The sequence below is a fragment of the Danio rerio genome, chromosome 16 (assembly GCF_049306965.1).
Source record: "Danio rerio strain Tuebingen ecotype United States chromosome 16, GRCz12tu, whole genome shotgun sequence".
Lineage (NCBI taxonomy): Eukaryota > Metazoa > Chordata > Actinopteri > Cypriniformes > Danionidae > Danio > Danio rerio.
The window spans coordinates 49,742,501-49,765,634 of NC_133191.1; the positions used below are offsets into that span (position 1 = coordinate 49,742,501).

The 23,134-nt window shown below is 34.8% G+C and overlaps 2 protein-coding genes across 4 annotated transcripts in view; one reads left to right on the top strand and one right to left on the bottom strand.

Moving 5' to 3' along the window:
- The window catches only part of hpn (hepsin), a 39,829-nt gene extending 30,651 nt beyond the window's left edge, over nt 1-9,178 (bottom strand). Inside the window, exons 1-2 of one of the 2 annotated variants that reach the window (NM_001098187.2) lie at nt 8,906-9,178; nt 8,125-8,226 (exon numbers count right to left, since the gene is read on the bottom strand). In NM_001098187.2, coding sequence (NP_001091657.2) covers nt 8,125-8,149 — 25 coding nt within the window. In that variant the 5' untranslated portion in view covers nt 8,150-8,226; nt 8,906-9,178. The remainder of the gene's footprint in view (nt 1-8,124; nt 8,227-8,905) is intronic. The other variant, XM_021466731.3, reaches the window with a different exon arrangement.
- A 2,042-nt stretch (nt 9,179-11,220) lies between these two features.
- Nucleotides 11,221-21,738, top strand: LOC101885065 (myelin-associated glycoprotein). 2 transcript variants are annotated; one of them, XM_021467021.3, is made up of 4 exons: nt 11,221-11,367; nt 14,666-15,061; nt 18,613-18,712; nt 18,799-21,738. In XM_021467021.3, exons 1-4 carry the CDS (start codon nt 11,313-11,315, stop codon nt 18,821-18,823), a joined length of 576 nt encoding a protein of 191 aa, XP_021322696.1. In that variant the 5' UTR covers nt 11,221-11,312; the 3' UTR covers nt 18,824-21,738. The 2 variants fall into 2 exon arrangements, with proteins under 2 accessions (XP_021322696.1, XP_068070351.1); XM_068214250.2 differs by lacking the exon at nt 18,613-18,712 and having other exon boundaries at nt 18,799-21,731.
- Nucleotides 21,739-23,134: the final 1,396 nt, after the last annotated feature.

The window sequence follows — 23,134 nt, forward strand, 5'->3', positions numbered from 1 at the left end:
TAATTACATGTACTTTCTATATTATGGTTAAGATGATTGTTAGTTTCATTTAATTATGCAAAATTCATTGTAATTAGTATAGTAAGTACAAAGATATTTAACAAGCACACCTTAAAATAAAGTTGACATTTGTTCTAAATGTTCTTCATTTTAATAACTTTCAATGATTTCTGAAGACTTGAAAGTAGATGCTGTAAGTTTTGGTTTACGTCACTGGACCAACTTTCACTTAAAAATCTAATCAACAGTTGCAATTTTTTTTTTTTTATCATTCATTCATTTTCTTTTAGGCTTAGTCCATTTATTAGTCTGGGGTCGCAACAGTGGAACGAACCGCCAACTAATCCAGCATATGTTTTGAGCCAATTCACCTATAGCGCATGTATTTGGACTTGTGGAGCAAACCGGAGCACGCGGAGGAAACCCATGCGAACATAGGGAGAAATGCCAACTGACCCAGCCAAAGACCTTCTTGCTGCGAGGTGATTGTGACGCCCAGGTTTTTTTTATCATATTTTACATTTTATTTTTTCCAAAATAAATGTTGTCTCCAATGCCTGATTCACACAAGGTGTCAGCATTAACGCTTCACGGAGAGCGTGCTTGAAGTTGGAGCTGACGCGATCATCATAACTGCGTGAGCCAATAAAATTAGATCGCAACAATGTCCCTTTAAAGCAAGTAATTTTACTAGGTGGCCATCTTTGAAATGCCTCTCACAATTACATTACACACAGCATTTGGAATGACCAATAAAATTCAATGATAACTGTCTCATAAGTTTAATTTCTAAACAGCTGAATCAAACAAAATCTGCATTTTTAAGGGTGCCCAAGGTAATGCGCATGCCCACTTAAAAGGAACGAGATCACGACACCAACCTCATTTATGGCCGTGTTGCACATTATCGTCCTCTGAATATTGCTTCGTATAATTGTGCTGCTCTTCAGAAGTAATTCACAACTTGGTCTTGATGGCATATCTCCTCCAGAAATGACTACGACTCTTTGTTCACAAGTTTGTGGCCGTTTGAGTAGTTTGCTGTCATGTGATGTGCGTTTGACAGGACAGACTGTACCTCGCGATCATCTCACACAGATTACAAAAGCAAAAAACTTTTGTTTATGAGTGCACTTGGTTCATTTAAAAGTAGAAATTTCAAGCTTCATGTGGATATATTTCTTATGTCTGTGAAGCAAGAATTCGCTGAGATTCCAGTGCGAGATTTCCAGAAAAACGTCAGTGTATAGGAATTGATGACTGGCTCCTATACTAGTAGGCGGGGCTTCATTCGCCATACTGACGTTAGAGTTTTCCACGTGAAAAGTTGAGAAACTCCCAACTTCTACAGTGAGTAACGCTCATCACCCATTTAAAGTCAATGGCAAGCTCTGACGTCCCATGTGAATTGGGTGTAAATTACAGTATGAATAGCATTGTTTATATAAAAAGATATCAATGAACTATGTAGCTTAGTGCTTTTAAATGCCATTTTAAGATGAAAGAATGGACGTGAGTTTTTTTTTTTTATTAATTATGGTTATATGCCAATCAGTCTCATTTTTAAACCTGTTTAGCTGCTCATTAACACTAATATATATATATATATATATATATATATATATATATATATATATATATATATATATATATATATATATATATATATATATATATATATATATACATCAACAAATCACATGGCTGCATTTAGTGATGCAGATGAGGTCAAGACAACCTGCTGAAGTTCAATCCCACTATCAGAATATAGAAGAAAGGTTATTTAAATGACTCTGATTATAGTTATGGTTGCTGTTGTCATATGGATGTATTTCAGAAACTGCTGATCTACTGGGATTTTCACACACAACCATCTAGGACTTACAGAGAATGGTCCAAAAAAGAGAATATATCCAGATATGTAGGTAGATCTTTTTGGGGCCAGAGGTTAAAAGAGAACAACAAGATTTGAGTTTGAGCTGGTTTGAGCTGGCAGAAAGATAACAGTAACTCAAATAAGCACTCAGTACGACTTAATGAAGTGCATGTCTGAGCACACAACACATCAAACTGTGAAGCAGATGAGCTACAGCAGCAGAAGAAGAGCACACCACACCGGTGACAGCTAAAGCTACTTCTTTTTCTTTTGCTGTTGTAGCTCACCTGCTTTACAGTTTGTGTTGTGTGCTCAGAGACGCTCTTCATTAAGTCATTACAGCAAAGCAAGGCTCAACAAAAAGAAAACTTGTTTTGATTTCATCATTCAACAGCAAAGCATGGATCTATCTTGCTATTTATCAACATTTCAGGGTATAATGCTAGCGTTGTAGTGGTGAAACTTTCTTGCCGTTCTTTGGGCCTTTTTTTGCCACAGTTAGTATTGTTGCTGACCTTGGTAGGTACAGTTTACATTGTTTATAAGTATGTCAGGATTCCCATAGGTCATGGAATATCATGGTCTATCAAGGTCTATTCCAAATATTATTCCAGACATATATTCCAGAGACAGTTGTGGCCTATTGGTTAGTGAGTTGGACTTGTAATTAAAAAGGCTCAGGTTCAATTCCCAGCTAGAATTGAAGATAGGGAGAGTGAATGAAACCACACTCTTGTGTGTGTGTGTGTGTGTGTGTATATGTGTGTGTGTGTGTGTGTGTGTGTGTGTGTGTGTGTGTGTGTGTGTGTGTGTGTGTGTGTGTGTGTGTGTGTGTGTGTGTGTGTGTGTGTGTGTGTGTGTGTGTGTGTGTGTGCACTTGGATGGGTCAAAAACAGAGGACCAATTTTGAGTACAGGTAACCACACTCGACTATAATCACTTCACATTGAAAGTCATGGAATTTTATCTATACAGTATTTGTTGTCCAAAGCACACTTCATTTCAAACTACTTTCTTGGATATAACCAAAGACTATAGAGTACACAAGACATGTCACTCGTATAGTTTTGAATGGGGAAAAGTATAATGGTCAATATGTTGACTGAAGCCTCGCCCACTAGTACAGGAGGCAATCAGCGATTACTATACACTGACCTTCTTTGAAGAAGAAGCTCGGACTAGACGTGTGCTTTTACGAAAGTTTGGTGGTCAACAAACACACTGGGATCTCAGTGAAAACTTGCTTCACAGACATTAGAAAAAATATCCACAAAGTTTGAAATCTGTACCTTTAAATAAACCAAGTGCACTTCTAAATACAATTTTTTTTGGTTTTGTAATCTGTATGAAACGAACACGAGGTACAGTCAATCCTGTCAAGACCATGTTGTGAATCACTTCAGAAGTGCAACGCAATCAGACGATCATTAGCCAGAGGATTATAATGTTTTACATGACCATAAATAAGGTTGGTGTCGAGATCTCGTTCCTTTTGAGTGCGCATTAGCTCAGGCAACCTGAAAAAATGCAGTTTTGTTTGATTTAAACGTTTAAAAGCAAAACTTATGAGACAGTTGTTGTTTAATTTTATTGGTGATTCCAAATATGTAACATAAGCTTGGCAAACTTGGAGAATTTGATGTTTCCCAATTCAGACAGAATGCCCGAGCATACTGCCAGAGAGGCCTTTCAAAGATAGTCGGCGAGTGAAATGACTTTCCTCAAAGGGACTTTGACATAACACAGGTTGGTGGAAACCCAGCTATTGTTAATCAGCATTTTTAAATTATTATTATTATTATTATTACTATTATTATTATTATTATTATAATTGTTGTTGTTAATTATTTTATTTTTTTTATTATTATTTTTTTTTGGTAGGGAAGTGTTACAGTCTGTGTCTTTTTCTTTGTGTGTCTTTCTTTCTTTGTGTCTTCTTTTTTTTTTATTAACCCTCCTTTGTTTTTCTTGGCTTTTGATACCAGTGCGCATGCCAACGAGGAGGCGAAAGGGAGACACAGCTTTAGTGGACCAGCCAGCATTTAATTTTGTGGTTGTTTTCTTGTCTTTCTTTTTTTTTGTCACTTTCTGGGGATTTATTATTTCATTCGTTTGTTGTGGGGTAAGCATTTGTTATCGTTATTATTGGTTTTCTGGTAAAAATAAATTGATTTAAAAACGATAATAATGTTTACTAAGTTTCTCTTTTTATGTTGCTTTCTCTGTTTAAAACGAGTTATTCTTTTTGAGAGAGGTTGTAACAAATCATATAAGAAACTAGCGATATAAAGTGGATGCACATCCCAAATAAACTCTCACAACAAAAAAAACATTACTATATATTGTTTTGCATTATACTGTCACTTTATCATAATTATCATGTTTACAAGCCTTTTGCTGGCTTTAAAATTCTACTTTTTAAAATATTATTATATGTTAGGCACCTAGGGTCTGAGAGTAACGTAAATTTGATTCTCCGTATGTCCTGCACATGTGGTTGAATTGACAATAAAGCTGACTTTGACTTGACTTTGATTACTCCCATGTGGTTTATCAGCTGTCTCCACTATGCTTGCCTTGTTTACTGTTGGTTACTACGTTACGAATACTTCAGCCTTCTTATTTTGCAAACTGATAAGATTTGCTTCACGTTATAGGGTGGCAACCCATCTAAAGAGTTCACTAAACTCAAATATCTCCACAATCTCTAGATCTTAATCCAATAGAGCACCTTTAAAATGTGCTGAAGTTTCAACATTTGGAAGTTAATAGAATTGGTTGAATCTATGCCGTGAAGAATTAAAGCAGTTCCGAAGGTAAAATTGGGTTTAACATGGTAATAGATGGTGTGGCTAAAATAGTGAGCATATATCAGACTGAAACCAGCTATAATAAATACAACTCTATAATGTCTTGATCGCTGATGCAAGCTGTTCAGCAAAAAAAGTGCCTAAAGTTACACATCCACATGTGACCAGTGACGTTTTGTCCATGCCCAGACTTCAGTGGCTACATTAGTGGTCAGAACAAAACTGAAACAGTGTGATGTTTTGATGTTTGCTCTCTCTGGTTTCAGTTGGTGAGGATTTCCCCACTGCCTCAGACTGTTTCTACAGCACCTGTCGTGACCCATTTGACCAGAGAACAAGTACTACTTTTGTCTTGAGTGGGAGCTTGTATGAGACAGAGCTTCTTCATGGTACACTGCTCTCTCCTTTGCTCCCTCTCTCTCTCCCTTTCTTTCTCGCTCACTCAAAATGGCTATACCTGGATGATTCAAGCTTTGCTGTTAAATTTAAAGTGTATCGGCTAAATATATGAATGTTGATTCTACAATTAAATGATGTTTTGTCCCAGACGTTCATTTAATTTTGTGGCTTCTCCTATAGAGCAGTGGTTCCCTAAGTGGGGGTCGGGATCCCCTGGGGGTTGGGAGACAATGAATGGAGCTCACTTGTTGATTTCCACAAATCTCATATATGTTATTAAACTATTAGAATTACCATATTTTATCTATAACTTATAGAAGTTAAAAAAAAATTATTTAATAGTTACACACACACACACACACACACACACACACATATATATATATATATATATATATATATATATATATATATATATATATATATATATATATATTTTTTTTTTTTTTCTTTTCATTAGATTGCGACCCCTGGGGTTATTGTGCCAGATATCGACACAGCAGTAGCGTTAGTTGCATTTTTACGGCCCAATGTTAAACTTGAACACTGTTACTGCTTCCATATACATTAAAAGTAAATGCTACATTTGAACATGGAAAATGATCTCCGAGTGCTGGTCTCCAAAATCAAACCAAGAAAAGTCTTGCGCTCTACACATTGTGCCCACCATTCTCATTAATTAAGGTTAATATTAAATTAAACAAATAAAGAATGACTATAAAGCATTATATGGTTGTTAGACTATTGCATTTTTGTTGTTGTCAATATGCTCCTGTTTATACGGTTCCTATTGGTATGTGTGCATCTTTGTGTGCAATGTTTGTATGCTTATTATCACTTACAAAGATAGTTAGGGTCGTGAGTCAATGGAATTGTTATTTTAGGGGTCGCAAGCTGAAAAGTTTGGGAACCTTGGCTATAGAGCAGGGGTCACCAATCTCGTTCCTGGAGGTCCGATGCCCTGCAGGGTTTAGCTGCAACTTGCCTCAACACACCTGCCTGGGTGTTTCAAGTATACCTAGTAAGACATTGATTAGCTTGTTCAGGTGTGTTTGATTAGGGTTGGAGCTAAAATCTGCAGGACACCGGCCCTGAACAAATTTAGTAGGCCCTGCTATAGAGGATAGACTTTGAAAACATCCACAAGCTGATCCCAATCCAAATTTAAACATTATAAACCACTATTCAACTCTCTTTAAAAAAGAATGGATGATATATGGGAAATAAATGCACAGACAAAAATACATTTATAATAAGCTTTTGTTGTTTTGCTCAACACCTTTTCTTCTTTGACGCCTATATTTATATTTTAAAAGCTGTATCTTAAAAAAATAATAGTAATTAAACTAAACATAAGTGTGTATACATAAGTACCTTAAACAACAACAGCTGTTGTAGATAATCTACATATAGACAAAAATAGCAGTTTATAACACACTTTGGTTGTTTTGCGCAACACCTTTTCTTCGACACATACTCACCAACCACTTAATTAGGTACACCTGTCCAACTGCTCGTTAACGCAAATTTCTAATCAGCCAATCACATGGCAGCAACTCAATGCATTTAGGCATGTGGACATGGTCAAGACGATCTGCTGCAATTCAAACCGAGCATCAGAATGGGGAAGAAAGGTGATTTAAGGGACTTTAAACGTGGCATGGTTGTTGGTGCCAGACCGGCTGGTCTGAGTATTTCAGAATCTGCTGATCTACTGGGATTTTTATGCACAACCCTCTCTAGGGTTTACAGAAAAAGAGAAAATATCCAGTAAGAGGCAGATCTGTGGACGCAAATGCAAGAGGTCAGAGGAGAATGTCCAGACTGGTTCAAGCTAATAGAAAGGCAACAGTAACTCAAATAAACACTCGCTACAACTGAGGTATGCAGAAGAGCATCTCTGAATGCACAACATGTCCAACCTTGAGGTGGATGGGCTGCAACAGCAGAAGACCACAACGGGTGCCACTCCTGTCAGCTAAGAGCAGGAAACTGAGGCTACAATTCACACAGGCTCACCAAAATTGGACAATAGAAAATTGGAAAAATGTTGCCTGGTCTGATGAGTCTTGATTTCTGCTGCGACATTTGGATGGTACAGTTAGAATTTTGCATCCACAACACGAAAGCAAGAATCCATCCTGCCTTGTATCAATGGTTCAGGCTGGTGGTGGTATTGGTGTAATGGTGTGGGGGATATTTTCTTGGCACACTTTGGGCCCATTAGTAGCAACTGAGCATGGTTTCAACACCACAGCACACCTGAGTATTGTTGCGGACCATGTCCATCCCTTTATGACCACAGTGTACCCATCTTCTGATGGCTACTTCCAGCAAGATAACACGCCATGTCATAAAGGGCGAATTACCTCAGATGGGTTTCTTGAACATGAAAATGAGTTCACTGTACTCAAATGACCACCACAGTCACCAGACCTCAATCGAATAGAGCACTTTTGGAATGTGGTGGAACGGGAAATTGGCATCATGAACGAGCAGCCGACCAATCTGTAGCAACTGTGATGATACTATCATGTCAATATGGACCAAAATCTATGAGGAATATTTCCAGTACCTTGTTGAATCTATTCCATGAAGGATTAAGGCAGATCTGGAGGCAAAAGGGGGTCCAACCCGATACTAGTAAGGTGTACCTAATAAAGTGGCTGGTGAGTTTATATGCTTGTATTTTAAAAGCTGTATTTTACATAATAATAATTAAACCAAACATAATTATTTATCCATAAAACACCTTAAACAACCCCAATTGCTGAAGTTAATCTAAATGCACAAGTTCATATAAAGAAAAGGGTTATTAAACAGATATTTTGGTTGTTTGTGCATAAATATAAACAGCCGTATGGCCACATCACGTCATGTAATGTCTTGACACCTTTTGGCCTTTTGTCAAAGTAAAACTCTGATCCAGACCGACCAAAACAAATCGAGTACATGACCCAACACAGGACAGCTCGGTTAATCTTTAACACATCAGTCGTCTGATGTCAGAAAAAAAGAGAGAAATAGCTCAGCACTCACCGACCTTCTTCTCTGACATGTTCATCCAAATAAGAAAGCTGAAATATAAGCTTCCAATAGATGATTCCTCCTCAAAAAATCCGACTTGATGTTCTTTCAGACCTGGAAATGTTAAGAAATGGATAGAAAATAATATAACTAATGTCATGGCCAAAGATGGGTTAAGCAAGTTAAATAAACCAAAGGGCAAACTGAGGGGGAAAAAATCAGAGGATTACTGTCACTGCTGTTGTTAATCCCTGATAATAAAAAAATATCGATATTTCTGATAAAAGTATTTTTAATACAAAATTTTTATTCCGCGTGTATATATTTCTACTCTCTGTTTGCATTAATAATTAAGATAAAATCTATCGAAGTGCAATGACCTCATTACTGTGTGTAATGTTAAACTTTGAGTTTTGAGTTTTAGATTTAGCTGAAATGTTTTTAGTGTTGAGTTGAGTAACTTGTTTATACATCTTTCTAATGGCTACAATTTTCACATGTATTTTCTGAGCACATGACTTTTTTTAATTGAACTGTTAATTTAAAAAGGTGAAAGATTTTTTAGGCTATTTGGCATGAATGAAAAATACAGTTTGACGGTGAGTTTTTTCACACGAGGAAAATGTTAGACTAGGTTGAAACTGGAAATAAAAACCAGATAGGCTATAAAACTAGATTTTAAACGATGTGGAATAGAAACAATGAAAATATGCAAATATACAAAACTATTTTTCTATTCTTCAGGATTTAGTCGTCTAATGCTGATGATAAGAGTAAAAACCAAAATTCTCACCTCCACCTCTTCACTTCAGCTTCTTGAATAAACTCGTGAATAAGTAACAAAGAGCTGAAAAAAACGTTAATCAGTTGTTTTCTTCAGATATTCGCGCTGACATTTCCGTTTCCCCGGAGTCTAAGGCTCTTTTATTTGGTGTTAAATGAAGCTTCTGTTTTCCGGCTCTTGTCTTCAGGCTGCCCGCAGTTTCTCCGCTGTTCGCTGGTGTGGAAACCGCCCTCTTCCGGTCAGTGCGGAGGCTCAGGGGAGCGCAGGTGTGCGTGCGGGCGGGTGCGCGCGTTCGCTGGACAGGTGAGTCTGTGTGCGCGCATTTCAGTTTCAGGAGCAGAGCATCAGATGATCACTAAGCAATTTTGGGTTTAACCCTCATGTACTGTTCAAATATACGACCCTTTCGTTATTTTCGTGGCAGTCTTTGCCCCATTGATTTCCAGTATAACGACATTTTTATTGAAAAGCCATTACAGTTTATAACAATGCAGTTTTTGATTGTTGGTGGTTTCCCTGTTGGGAAGAGGTAAAAGGTGTAATTTCTACTGTTGAACATTAATTTGCAGCATTAATCCTTCAGAAATAGGCATGTGCACACAAGTTTCTGACATTTATTTCTGAATTCTAGAGTAAAACAGTAGTGTATACATACATTTACTTTGTTTACTGTGTTCTAAGAGCTATTATTATTATTAAGTTATTATTATTTTTTCACAAACATATCAAGGTAAGTGTGCAAAGGTGTCACACACTTACACACTATCAGTGGTGGACAGAGTACTGAAAAATCATATTCAAATAAAAGTACCATTACTTGCCCAAAAATGTAGTGCAAGTCGAGTAAACGTATCTGTGGTAAATATTACTCAAAGTATGAAGAAAAAATAGACCTTTCAAAGGTACTCAAAGGCAGTGAGTATTGAGTATTATGCTGTGTAAACTTAACATTCTGTAGTGCATTTAGTGATTTTTTGGGCCATTTGACAAAGGTCACCTAATCTGCTCCTGCGTCATTAACTGCATGGCACAGGAGATTGGTTGCTGTCCCTCGGCAGCCAATGAGCTTGCTCCTCATCAGTTTAAATGCTCCATGTCATTTTCCGCTGTTAAGCTGCGGTGCATTTTTTGAGACCCTCCTGCACCCCAGCTCCACCTGTGTTTAGATCTTCTACGGGGGTTACATGTATATTATGTTTGCAGCTGCAGCGTGTTATATTCTGTGTTGTATATTGTTATACTGGCAGTAGCAGGTCTCGGTACTTGTTTTGCTTTGTAGATCAGCAGCAGCAGCAGATCTACCACCAAGACTAAATACATCAACATTGCCATATGCATATTCATTGCCATGCTAAATCCAGAGAGTGTTCATGACAGTAATATATTAATGATAAGAATAACGATTACAACAACAGTAAACATTTCCTAATTAGCAAATATTGTTATATTATTCATGCATAATGCTATTCATATTAGAACTTTACTTATATGCTACTCAATATTGCTGTTTAGTTCTGAATGGTCATAAATACAAAAACGTTATTCACTACATAACATTAATATAAACGTTAAAATGTTATTATTTTTCTAATGATCATACCAACTCTTGCAGCTATTAGTTCATATGTAACAAGATTAATTAAGGTTTAAAATAATTAGTAACATAATTTTTTATCAAATAACTACATGGTTAGACTAAATCAAACATTTAACCAAGCAGCTACAGTGCTCAGCATAGTGTATATAAGTACACGTCTCACAAATCTATCTTTTAAATATATATTTTTAATAGGACGCTCGACAGTATTACATTTGTGCATATACATTAGATTTGTCAGTAATGAAACCAAATCTGGAGCTTATCTAACAAAATAACTTGCGATAACGGTCCAAAAACTAGTACCAAATGTATAAGTTAGAGAAAAATATTAAAAACAAATTTGAAAAAGAGGAAAAATCATATATATATATATATATATATATATATATATATATATTAGTTGAAATTTTGTAGGTTGTAGGTAGTTTTTTTTTTTGCAATATCTTGCTTTAAATGTATTATCTTTAAATTTCAAAATATTTGTGGTGACTAAAATATTATTTTAATATCTATATCTGTTTACGAAATCTGCTTTGTTTAAATTCACCAAGATTTATTGCCTATATTCACTGAAAAATAGAGAAAAATGGGATGTACTCAATTATTCTGAGCACTGTATACTAAAATATTTAACATTTATTTAGCGTAAAACAACACAACATGATAATGATTTTAAGCAATATGCATGCAACATACATGTAAGTGAGGCATGCAGGAAATAATGACATAACGGCAAAAGGGTGGAGGAACTAAAACCAGACGAAGCTGTCAGACACTATTACTGATCTGTAAAAGCAAGTACTTGAGGCAGCAAAAATGTCTGCGAATCTCCTACCAGGTGTTTGGATCCTGACATCTCTGCTTTTCTCAGGTGAGACGCACTTCAACATTAAACATCACAAATGTACTTCTGTTGACATAAAATACATGACTGCTTAATCACAGCAGATACTCAAATTTAAGTATATGTGACCTTGGATTACAAAAACATCATAAGTGTCAGTTTTTTGAAAATTGTGATTTATTCAACATATGAATGCTGAATAAATAAACTTTCCATGGATGTATGTTTTGTTAGGATATGACAATATTTAGCAATTATTTGAAGATCTTGATTTTGAGAGTTCGAAATATCCAATCCAAAAAACTGAGAAAATTTCCTTTAAAATTGTTCAAATTGCATTCTTAGCAATGCATGTTACTCAAAAATAACAGTACATTCACTTGTTAGTCACTGTGTTTATTCTTATTAACTAATTGATTTCACACGCATGCTTCATTTGCCTGTTTCACTCTTTAAAGTGATAGTTTACACAAAACTTAAAATTCTGTCATCATTTACTGCCCCTTTACTTGTCACAAACCATTATTTGAGTTTTGTTGTTGTTGTTGTTGTTGTTGTTGTTGTTGTTTTTGTTTTTGTGTAACACTGAATAAGTTATTTTGAAAAAATGTTGGAAACCGGTATTCGTTTTCCCTACCAGTTTCTAATAGGGATGTCCAGATCCGATCACATGATCGGAAATTGAGCGTGATCACACAGTTTCAGACGCGATCAGAATCGGACATTACTTCTTAATCAGGACTCAAGTATACAGTTGGAGTCAGAATTATTAGCCCCCCCTTTGAATTTTTTTTCTTTTTAAAATATTAAATAATATATTAAATGATGTTTAACAGTGCAAATAAATTTTCACAGGATGCCCGATAATATTTTTTCTTCTGGAGAAAGTCTTATTTGTTTTATTTTAACTAAAATAAAAGCAGTTTTTTTTTTAAAAATAAAATAACATTTTAAGGTCAATATTATTTGCCCCTTTAAGCTATATATTTTTAAACCATCTTTATACGATAGCTTGCCTAAATACTCTAACCTGCCTAATTAACCTAGTTAAGGCTTTAAATGTCACTTTAAGCTATATAGAAGTGTCTTGAAAAATATCTAGTCAAATATTATTTACTGTCATCATGGCAAAGATAAAATAAATCAGTTATTAGAAATGAGTTATTGTGCAGAAATGTTGAAGAAATCTCTCTTTTAAACAGGAATTGGGGAAAAAATAAACAGGGGGCTAATAATTCTGACCTCAACTGTATATGTATATAAATGTATTTAAATACTTGTATATAAATATTTAATTCAATTCAATTCAGCTTTATTGGTAACACTTTACAATAAGGTTCATTAGTTAATGCATTTACTAACATGAACTAATCATGAACAACACTTGTACAGCATTTATTAATCATAATTGAACACTTACTAACACATTAATAACATTCAAGTCCATGCTTGTTAACATTAGTTAATGCACCATGAGTTAACATGAACTAATAATGAACTACTGTATTTTCATGAACTAACGTTAACTAACATGAACAAAAACAGTAGTAAATGTATTGTTCATTGTTTGTTCATCTTAGTAAATGCATTAATTAACATTAACTAATGAACCTTATTGTAAAGTGTGACCGCTTTATTTGTATAGCGCTTTTACAATGTAGATTGTGTCAAAGCAGCTTCACAAAAATGGTCATAGTAATTGGAACAGAGTAGTTCAGTTTTTAGTGTTTAAGTTCAGTTCAGTTTATCTCAGTTCAGTGTGGTTTAAAATCATTACTGAGAGTACAAACACTGAAGAGCAAATTCATCGATGGGTAGCTCTACCAATCCCAAACCATGCAAGGTAGTGGCGACAGCGGAGAGGGAAAAAAAACTTCACTGAAGCGAGGGAAGAAAAAAAACCTTGAGAGAAACCAGACTCGGTTGGGCACGACCATTTTATTTTCTCCGCTGGCCAAAAGTCTTGTGCACAGTTGTGTAATTACACTTAATGTGTAATTAGTAAACCCATTAAGTATCATATGGGGGAAATATATATGTTTTAGGTCTCTCTGGAGCATTTGGGATGAATGTTTAACCGCATCTAGTGAAAACGAGGATGTAATAAAATACGTTTTATACCAAGTTATCACGAGAAATTCTGTGATTTTTATATTATGAATGGTGTGCTGGGTCATCTCTCCTTTTGTGGCGAGACCACTCGACGTACAATCCCAACAGTCGAGTAAACAAATATAATGAATAAAAAAATACATAGGCCTATGCGTATACACATTGGCCTGTGTAATGCTGTTCAGTAACGTGTAATTTGTTTGCTTCGGTTGTCTCCATTTTAATCGTTTCGCAAATCGATAAGGCTTAAGTTTGCACATCTAGTTAGACCTCTTTCTTGACTTCACACAAAAACAGCAATGTGTGCGGCATGACATCCCTTTTTTGCATTTATTGGTTAATGCCGGCAAAGAAGAACACAGGAGCAGCTTAAAGCGGATAGCGCAAATATTTCTGCGATCTGGACATACTGTATTTTAAAGTTGATGAGACTTTTTAGTGCTGTTGCAAACATTCTTGATGAGAACAGAAAAGGCTGATACCTGACAACCTGACAAGGTATTAGTTTTTATTAAGAAAAAAATAATTTCCTTCTGTGATATTTATACTGTGGTGAAGGTAAAAGTTATGAGTGCAGTTTTTAAAAGCACATTACTCTCTTTGCAAAAACTGTCACACTTTTGTTTTATGTTTTTGTTTACATGCCTAAGGGGCATTTTAAGTTAAGGTGCGATTTGTTTTTTATATTAGATTTTTTTTCATATTTACTGTTGCGCTGAAGTCCAAAAGTGAAGAATTGATGGTATTTATTACTTGATTGTTTAAGCTACCTCACAGAAGTTCTCTGGTTGTTAGCAGAATTATTGAATGTTAGGATAAGGTGAATTAAATAAAAAATGAGGAACATCCTGGATCTGTCTCTTCACTCTTTTTTTTTTTAATTCTTTTTATATGTATATCTGATCAGATTTCGGTATTGGCAGATACTCAAAATCAAATCACTCTGACTCAAGGGCAAAAAAGACCTGATCTGGACATCCCTAGTTTCTAACATTATTTAAAATATCTTCTTTGTTCAACAGAAGGAAGCTCATGATTTACAGAACTAAATGCTTTCATGGAAAATGATCTTTTCTTAAAATTGTAATAATTTTGGCACAAACATTTGACTCTTATTCCCAAAAATATAGCCATGCAACATAAGATTTTGTCATGCAGGGTCACAAATAACAAACTAAAAGTTTCTAATTCATACAGTATGCTTTAATTTCAGGCATTCATGCTGCTGACTGGATAGTGGATGTTCCTAGTGATCCAGTTTACGCTCCTCTCGGCTCTTCTGTAGTCCTGCAGTGCAGGTATGACTATCCTGAAGACCCAGAGCAGGGAAAACCACACAGAGTGAAGTCAGAGATGTGGTGTTTGAATCAAAGCCATTGCATTACGCAGAGATACGTGTACCACAGTGCAGGAATATTCCCTGAGCCCTCGTACCAGGGTCGTGTCAAGTACTTTGGGCAGACGGGCAGCAAAAACTGCTCTCTGATGATCTCTGATCTGAGGTCAGCGGACAGCGGCGTGTACGTGTTTCGCTTCATCACTGACCACCAGAATGCCAAACTGCCAGGACAGAGAGGAGTGAATCTGCAGGTTACACAGCTGATGACAGGTTAAATATGATTCACGCCTGCAATATTTTGTCATCTGAGCGAAGTTTTTATTTCTGTAACACTTTATTTTAACTACAATTAACTATGTGACACAGTGGCTTAGTGGTTAGCACTGTTGCCTCACAGCAAGAAGGTTGCTGGTTCGAGTCCTGGCTTGGTCAGTTGGCATTTCTGTGTGGAGTTTGCATGTTTTCCCTGTGTTGGCGTGGGTTTTCTCTAGGTGCTCCGGTTTCCCACACAGTTCAAAGATGTGTGAATTAGATGAACTAAATTGTCCATAGTGTATGCGTGTAAACGAGTGTGTATGGATGTTTCCCAGTACTGGGTTGCAGCTAGAAGGGCATCCACTGTGTAAAACATATGCTGGATAAGTTTGCGGTTCATTCCACTGATGACTAAAGGGACTAAGCCGAAGAAAAATGAATCAATGAACTATGCAGAATTACATGCAACTAAACCTAACCCAAATTCTAACCCTAACCATATATTAAGTACATGTTATTAATTTTACACAATATATAATGAGTAGTTACACTGTAATAAGGATACCCATATAGTTACCCATATTGAAAAAATAAAATTTTTTTAGAGACTTGCCAATGGAATACAGTTGAATTCAGAATTATTAGCCCCCTGAATTATTAGCCCCTTGTTTTTTCACAAAGACGATACAAATTTTTTCTGTATTAATCCAATTTTAGTATGTGTGCCGCCTCAACATTCATTCATTAATTTTCTTGTCGGCTTGGTCCCTTTATTAATCCGGGGTCGCCACAGCGGAATAAACCGCCAACTTATCAAGCACATTTTTACACAGCGGATGCCCTTCCAGCCGCAACCCATCTCTGGGAAACATCCACACACTCATATACGGACAATTTAGCCTAACCGGAGCACCCGGAGGAAACCCACGCAAAACGCAGGGAGAACATGCAAACTCCACACAGAAACGCCAACTGAGGCGAGGATCGAACCAGCGACCCACAACCTTTTTGCTTTGAGGCGACAGCACTACCTACTGCGCCACTGCTTCGCCCCAATTTCAAACAAAAAGAATAAAATATTCTTGTAAAACAGACTTTATTTTTTTATTATTTGCAACTAAATAGTTAATACATAATGTATCAACTAACATGAACTAATAAGTGCTTATATAAATCCTACTTGGATCTGCATATTATGTTGTAGCTCTTAGAATTCTAGAAGTTTTTGGCAAATTTTAAAATGATTATTTAACATGGCAAAGACAGCCATTTTACAATAAATATTGGCGGTTAAATAATTATTTTAATGCTGTAAAAATGTCTTGCTAAGACCAATCGAGTCCCTAATGCATTTATAGGTTTTCCTTTAAATATAATAATCTTGTTTGAGATTTTTTTTTAGGTTTATTTAACATACAGTTGAATTCAGAATTATTAGCCCCCCTTTGTTTTTGTTTTTTTCTTTTTAAATATTTCCCAAATGATGTTTAACAGAGCAAGGGCATTTTCACAGTATGTCTGATAATATTTTTGTTCTTTTGGAAAAAGTCTTATTTGTTTTATTTCAGTTAGAAAAAAGCAGTTTTTAATTTTTTTTTAAACTTTCTTTATTTTTTTTTATTTTATAACACAACAACTTACATCTTTGGACAAACAAACATTCACACCACAATTGACAATAAAGCATGTAATATACAAACAATCCATATATAGACATAGTAATAATAGATGAATACGAAAAAATAATAATAATACCAAAAATAATAATAATAATAAAAATTTATTTGAATTGAAATTACAAAAAGGAAACAAATAATAAACACAATATTAAATAATAAATAAGAGTAAAGAAAAGTTAAAATAAAATAATAATACTCTTCTGTTTTTAAACTAAATTGGTCTAATCCTCTTCAATTTGACTATTTCCTGTCGAATTTATGTCTTTAAAGTGAGCCATGAAAGGTTGCCAGATTTTATAAAATTTTTCTTCTTTCTTTTTTAGGGAGAATCTGATTTTCTCTAGTTCCATATGTTTCATTACATCTCTCATAAGATGTGTATATGTAGGAGTGGCTTTCTGTTTCCAGTTTAATAATATTAATCTTCGTGCTAGTAGACAGACAAATGGAACCATATTTTGTTCAGTACTGTTTTTAGCCAGTTTTTAAATTTTTAAACACTATTTTAAGGTCAATATCTTTAGCCCCTTTAAGCTAGTTATTTTCGAAAGTCTACAGAACAAACCATCGTTATACAATAACTTGCCTAATTACCCTAACCTGCCTAGTTAACCTGAATAAAATATCATGCAAATACATGAAGCGGTCCATATATACAGTTGAAGTCAGAGTTATTAGCCCCCCTGTTTATTTGTTTCCCCAATTCCTGTTTAAAAGAGAGCAGATTTTTTTCAACACATTTCTAAACATAATAGTTTTAATTACTCATTTCTGATAACTGATTTTTTTATCTTTGCCGTGATGACAGTAAATAATATTTGACTAGATATTTTTCAAGACACTTCTATACAGCTTAAAGTGACATTTAAAGGCTTAACTAGGTTAATTAGGTTAACTGGGCTGGTTTGGGTAGTTAGGCAAGTTATTGTATAACGATGGTTTGTTCTGTAGACTATTAAAAAAAAAAGTTAGCTTAAAGAGGCTAATAATTTTGAGCTTAAAATTGTTTTAAAAAAAATTATTAACTGATTTTTTTCTAGCTGAAATAAAACAAATAAGACTTTATAATAATTCTGACTTCAAGTGTGTGTACATGTGTATATATGTGTATATTGAAAATGTCATTATAATTGAAGGTGTTGAAGTTTCTTTGTAATTAACTGCAAACTTTACTATCAATTACAATACTGTTCTCAATGTTAAGTATAGTGATATTTTTCATCATGTCAATGTATTTTCTTTCCATTTTAAATAATGAAGTATTAGGAGTTCAGTTTTTTTTAAATAAAAATTTTGATGGTTAAGATCAGGGGTCACCAATCTCGGTCCTGGAGGGCCGGTGTCCCTGCAGGATTTAGCTCCAACTTGCCTCAGCACACCTGCCTGGATGATTCAAGTATACCTAGTAAGACCTTGATTAGCTTGTTCAGGTGTGTTTGATTAGGGTTGGAGGTAAAATCTGCAGGACACCGGCCCTCCAGGAACAAGTTTGGTGACCACTGGTTAAGATGAATATGTGAGATAAAGCAGCATCAAAACACTCAACAAAACTGTAGCATTGTTCTCACACAGAAGTAAAACTGATTATTTTTTGGTCAACAGAAAATGTCTGCTCCATATAATAGCAGAAAACACATTTCCTCAAATAAGACACACTTCCTCAGAGAAATAGCTTCTTTTTTACCTCCACTGCAGGAGTTTTATTTCAAAATCTCAAAAGTGTTTAAACAATGACTGTTCAACCTTACATGGTTTACGACATTATGACATTTCAAATGTGTCAATACTGACTGACTGGCTAGTCAGCGTTAGACAGGAAGTCATGTTGTGTTGTTTGTCTGGTTTCTGAATGATACAATCTATTAAAAATAACACTGTCCTTCACAGCAAAAAGTGCATCTTCATCCACTATTGGCATTGTGTTTGGAGTTATTGTCATTGTCATAATAATAGCATGCATTTTACTATTCATCAGAAATAAATCACGGTAAGCAAAGCACTTGCACTGCCTCAGTACGTGTCTTGTTTAGTATAATTTCTTAAACAGTAATGAAATATGGTTTTGTCTTTCAGGAGCCAGAGGTCAAGATCACTTTGAACAAGGAATTGATGCTGTATTACAGTGGTTCTCAAACTGTGGTACGTGTACCACTAGTGGTACGCCGGCTTCCTTCTAGTGGTACGCGGAGGAATGAAGAATGTCATGTACATGCTACACACATTTCAAAATTTATCAAAAATTATGTATATAATATGCCACATATGATATATAGCCTATGTTTCTGAGGTAATCTGCCACGTTTTTTAACTGTGCAGAGTTTTAGCTGCTTTACTGGGCCTACTATGGTACTGTATTTCAATACTGCTCATTTTGGTGGTACTTGGAGAGACCATTTTTTTCTTCTGAGGTGGTACTTGATAAAAAAAAGTTTGAGAGCCACTGCTGTATTACATAAGTACCAGCATGGGGAAAAAACTGGTCACTGTGATAAGAAATGATGCTTCTGCTTTTCACCGTTTGCAGCAACCTTTACATCCTTTTAAGAGACTTTTTGTCTGATATTTATCTATTTATATTATTTTCTGCACATCAAGCTGCACAATGTTGTTGTCTACTGTATATCACATTGTATTTTAATTTTAGCATGACCTCTGCCAATGGATCAACATTAGTGGTCTTCAGAGAGTCTGTGAAAAACAGAATTTAATACTGCTACAAAGTTTAATTCGATATTGTGGATGCCTAATGTACATTGTAATCAAATGTGCTGTCATGTATGAACTATTATTTAAATATAAAAGCAATTCGTATTATTAAAGAAACAATTCACCGCAAAATTGTGGTAAATCTTTGTTTTTTAATGGTTGGTTTATTTACAAATCAGCATTAAATAAGAAATCCTTGATTTCCAATTACCCAAACCCCCCACCTACCCATTTATGTTAAAGGGCACCTATTTTCCCCTTTTTCAAGGGGTAAGACAAGTCTTTTGTGTCTCCAGAATGTGACTGCAAAGTTTCAGCCTAAAACACCCATCAGATTATTTGTTATATCTTTCTGAATATGGGAAATTTCAGCTGTTAAGACATTGTAACTGTTTTGCCTGTGCCTTTAATCCAATATAGGCTGGTTCTTCCGGCCCAACGTTCCCACTGATGCGTGTAGTAGCCTTCCTAAACAGCCCAGATTTGTTGTGGAGTTAATTCAAGCCTTTCTGCAACGATGAGTCGCACGCAATGTTATAAAGTTAACACACACACGTTTAGCTTTACTTAACTTAATCTGTCAATCAATTCGGTGAGTGGGGAAACTGCACTCCTACACCACACTGAAAACAAATGTCCAAAATTTTCACAACATTTTACTTAAATTATTCACAATAAATTACATTAGTATCTCTTTACAGGACTTAACAGCAAAAATTCACAATAATGTGTTGTATTCATAATTTTATTGTGAAATTAGGGCAGGTTGCATGATTACAGCAAATTACTGTAAAAAGGGCTATATCTTTTGCATTTTAGTTTCAAACTCTTTTTATTTAATTTAACATAGACATTAATACAAACGAACTTTTACAAACGAAGTATTGGCACTTTTTTGATATTTAGAAGTAACAATGTAATTGCAGCCCCAAAAACAATTTGGTTACATCTTCAAAAATAAATAAAGAAAAAATCCTCCTGTTTTGAAACGACATGTATGTCATAGCAAAGTTTTATTTTTCATGCACTGCCCCTTTATTTAGTTTTAAAAGATTAACATGGAAATATGATTTCAAAGTAAGGGTAAATGTCAAAATTAATAGCACATGAATGCCTACTTCACAGTAAATATAGTTAATTCTACAAAGTAGTACTGTAAAATCACAGTAATAGGCTATTATCTACTGTGAAGTTACTGCAACAAAATCACACTAAATTACTGTGAACTACCTCACTGTAATTTGCTGTGAATTTACACACAGTATTTTACTGTGAAAGCAATGCAATTATTAGCCAGTAATTTACTGTGAATTTAAAGTCAAATCTTTTATAGTGCACGTTGCAGTGGGCCTCAAAATTGCAGGGATTTAGATATTATTTTAATGTCAGGAAGTAAAAAAAAGAGACTTACTGTGTTTCTATCACTCCAATATGACTGTGGACACACGATACCTACACACAGTTTTGTCAACACCGCTTACAAAAGTTGATTTTTATCATAGGTGCCCTTTAAGTTATGCAATGTTGTAAAAGAGATGGTCTACTTTCTATCAATACAAATACTTGCACACATACCTTTAGAATTGCCATTTGGAGCCACATTTGCCTTATAAAAACTCCTTTAGTTTATTATTGCATAAATTCACCATGGTGCTAGAAAACGTCTTTTTTCTGAGATGTTGATCTATATTAACAAGAGAGCATCACAGAGTTGCTGCAGATATATCTATTTAATTAGTTTTGCTATACACCAATCATACATATTAAAAGTGCCTTGTAAACGCTTACAGGGTCTCTGAACTGAGAGATTTGGCTGTAAATCTGCCAGTTTCACACTGCTGAATGAATATTTATTTCTGCATAAACTGCTTTAAGTGATTATCCATTCACAATGGTATGAACCATGATGGGGGTGGTTTTGACTATTAATTGGGCTGAGCTGAAGATTAGTTATTTCTGTATGTAATAAATTGACTGTTAAGTAAAGGTCTAACACTCAGCATCTTAAAATAGTTTTCAATCATAGCAAGAAAACGTGTATTATTGCCAATCAGTAAAGAAAACAGACTCGGTGTTGGCATTGTTAGAAATGACTGTTTATAGAGTCCCAGTTACCCTGGGTCTTGTGTTTTGCTTTGTTCCCCATTGCTGTACTCTGTTCTCTTCCTGTGTTCAGTTCCTTATTACCCTGCATCAGTTGTTAGTCACTGTTTCCTCAGTAAATAGTTCTTCACATGTGTTACTTCATTTGCCATTTTGCTCCATTTGCCCAATTTACTCTTTAAAGGGATATTTCATTCAAAACTGAACATTCTGTCATCATTTACTCGCCCTTTGTTTGTCAGAAACCTAAGTTTTTTCATTCTGTTCAACACTGGAGACGTTATTTTAAAATATGTGGCAAACTGGAAACCATTGGCTTCCATAGTATTTGTTTTTCCTGCTATGGACGTCAAGGTTAACCAGTTTCTAACATTATTCAAAATACTGTATCTTATTTTGCTTTCAACGTATATATATATATATATATATATATATATATATATATATATATATATATATACATATATTTATATATAAGTATAACGATGTATAACGATGGTTTGTTCTGTAGACTATCGAAAAAATATATAGCTTGAAGGGGCTAATAATTTTGACCGTAAAATGTTTTTTTTTTTTTTATTATTAAAAACTTATTTTATTCTAGCCGAAATAAAACAAATAAGACTTTTTTTCCGGAGAAAAAATATTATCAGACATACTGTGAAAATTTCCTTGCTCTGTTAAACATAATTTGGGAAATATTTAAAAAAGAAAAAGAAAGTCAACGGGGGCGAATAATTCTGACTTCAACTGTGTATAATGCCCGTGTTCCAGGTGTTTAAGTGGGGTGTTTGTTTAAAGTTTTATAAAATGACAGCTGTCACTGAAATCACTGATAAATTTGTTTAAAATTCCGGGTTTAGTAAGATTTCAAGGTAATTAATACTTTTTTCTTCAGCAAAGATCCATTCAATTAAGTGATTAAATCAAGTGAAGTAAATGCATTTATAATGTACCAAAAGATTATTGTTTCAAGTAAATGCTGTTCTTTTGAACTTTGTTAAACAAAGAATCCTGAAAAAAACGTATCCCTATTCTACAAAACCACTTTAAACATCAATAGCAATAATAAATGTTTCATTATGTAACACTGAAGATACACTACATGACAAGCCTTGTTGCCTATTCAAGTTTTAGGAACAAAAAATAATAACTCAACTTCTAGTTGATTATTTGGTATCAGAAGTGGCTTATAAGAAAGGCAAATGCCTCTAGATCACGCTTATTTTACCAAAATAAAATATGAAAAAATATACAGTATATAGAATATAATGTCATGCTGCAGTGGGAAAACAATGAATATTGTGTATGACTTCCATGAGCTTGGAGGACTACATTCATACATCTCTGCACTGACTCAAATACCTTATTATTAAAGTCATCTGGAACGGCAAAGAAAGCGTTCTTGCAGGACTCCCAGAGTTCATCAAGATTCTTGGGATTCATCTTCAATGCCTCCTCCTCCATCTTACCCCAGACATGTTCAATAATGTTCATGTCTGTTGACTGGGCTGGCCAATCCTGAAGCACTGTGATCTTTGCTTTTAGGAATTTTGATGTGGAGGCTGAAGTATGAGGAGCGCTATCCTGCTGAAGAATT

What these genes read in the sequence shown, in the direction of transcription:
- LOC101885065 (XM_021467021.3), top strand. Translation starts at nt 11,313, where the DNA reads ATGTCTGCGAATCTCCTACCAGGTGTTTGGATCCTGACATCTCTGCTT. An exon ending in GACATCTCTGCTTTTCTCAG is followed by an intron (nt 11,368 to 14,665) that starts GTGAGACGCACT and finishes CTTTAATTTCAG; the next exon opens with GCATTCATGCTGCTGACTGG. An exon ending in TTCATCAGAAATAAATCACG is followed by an intron (nt 18,713 to 18,798) that starts GTAAGCAAAGCA and finishes TTTGTCTTTCAG; the next exon opens with GAGCCAGAGGTCAAGATCAC.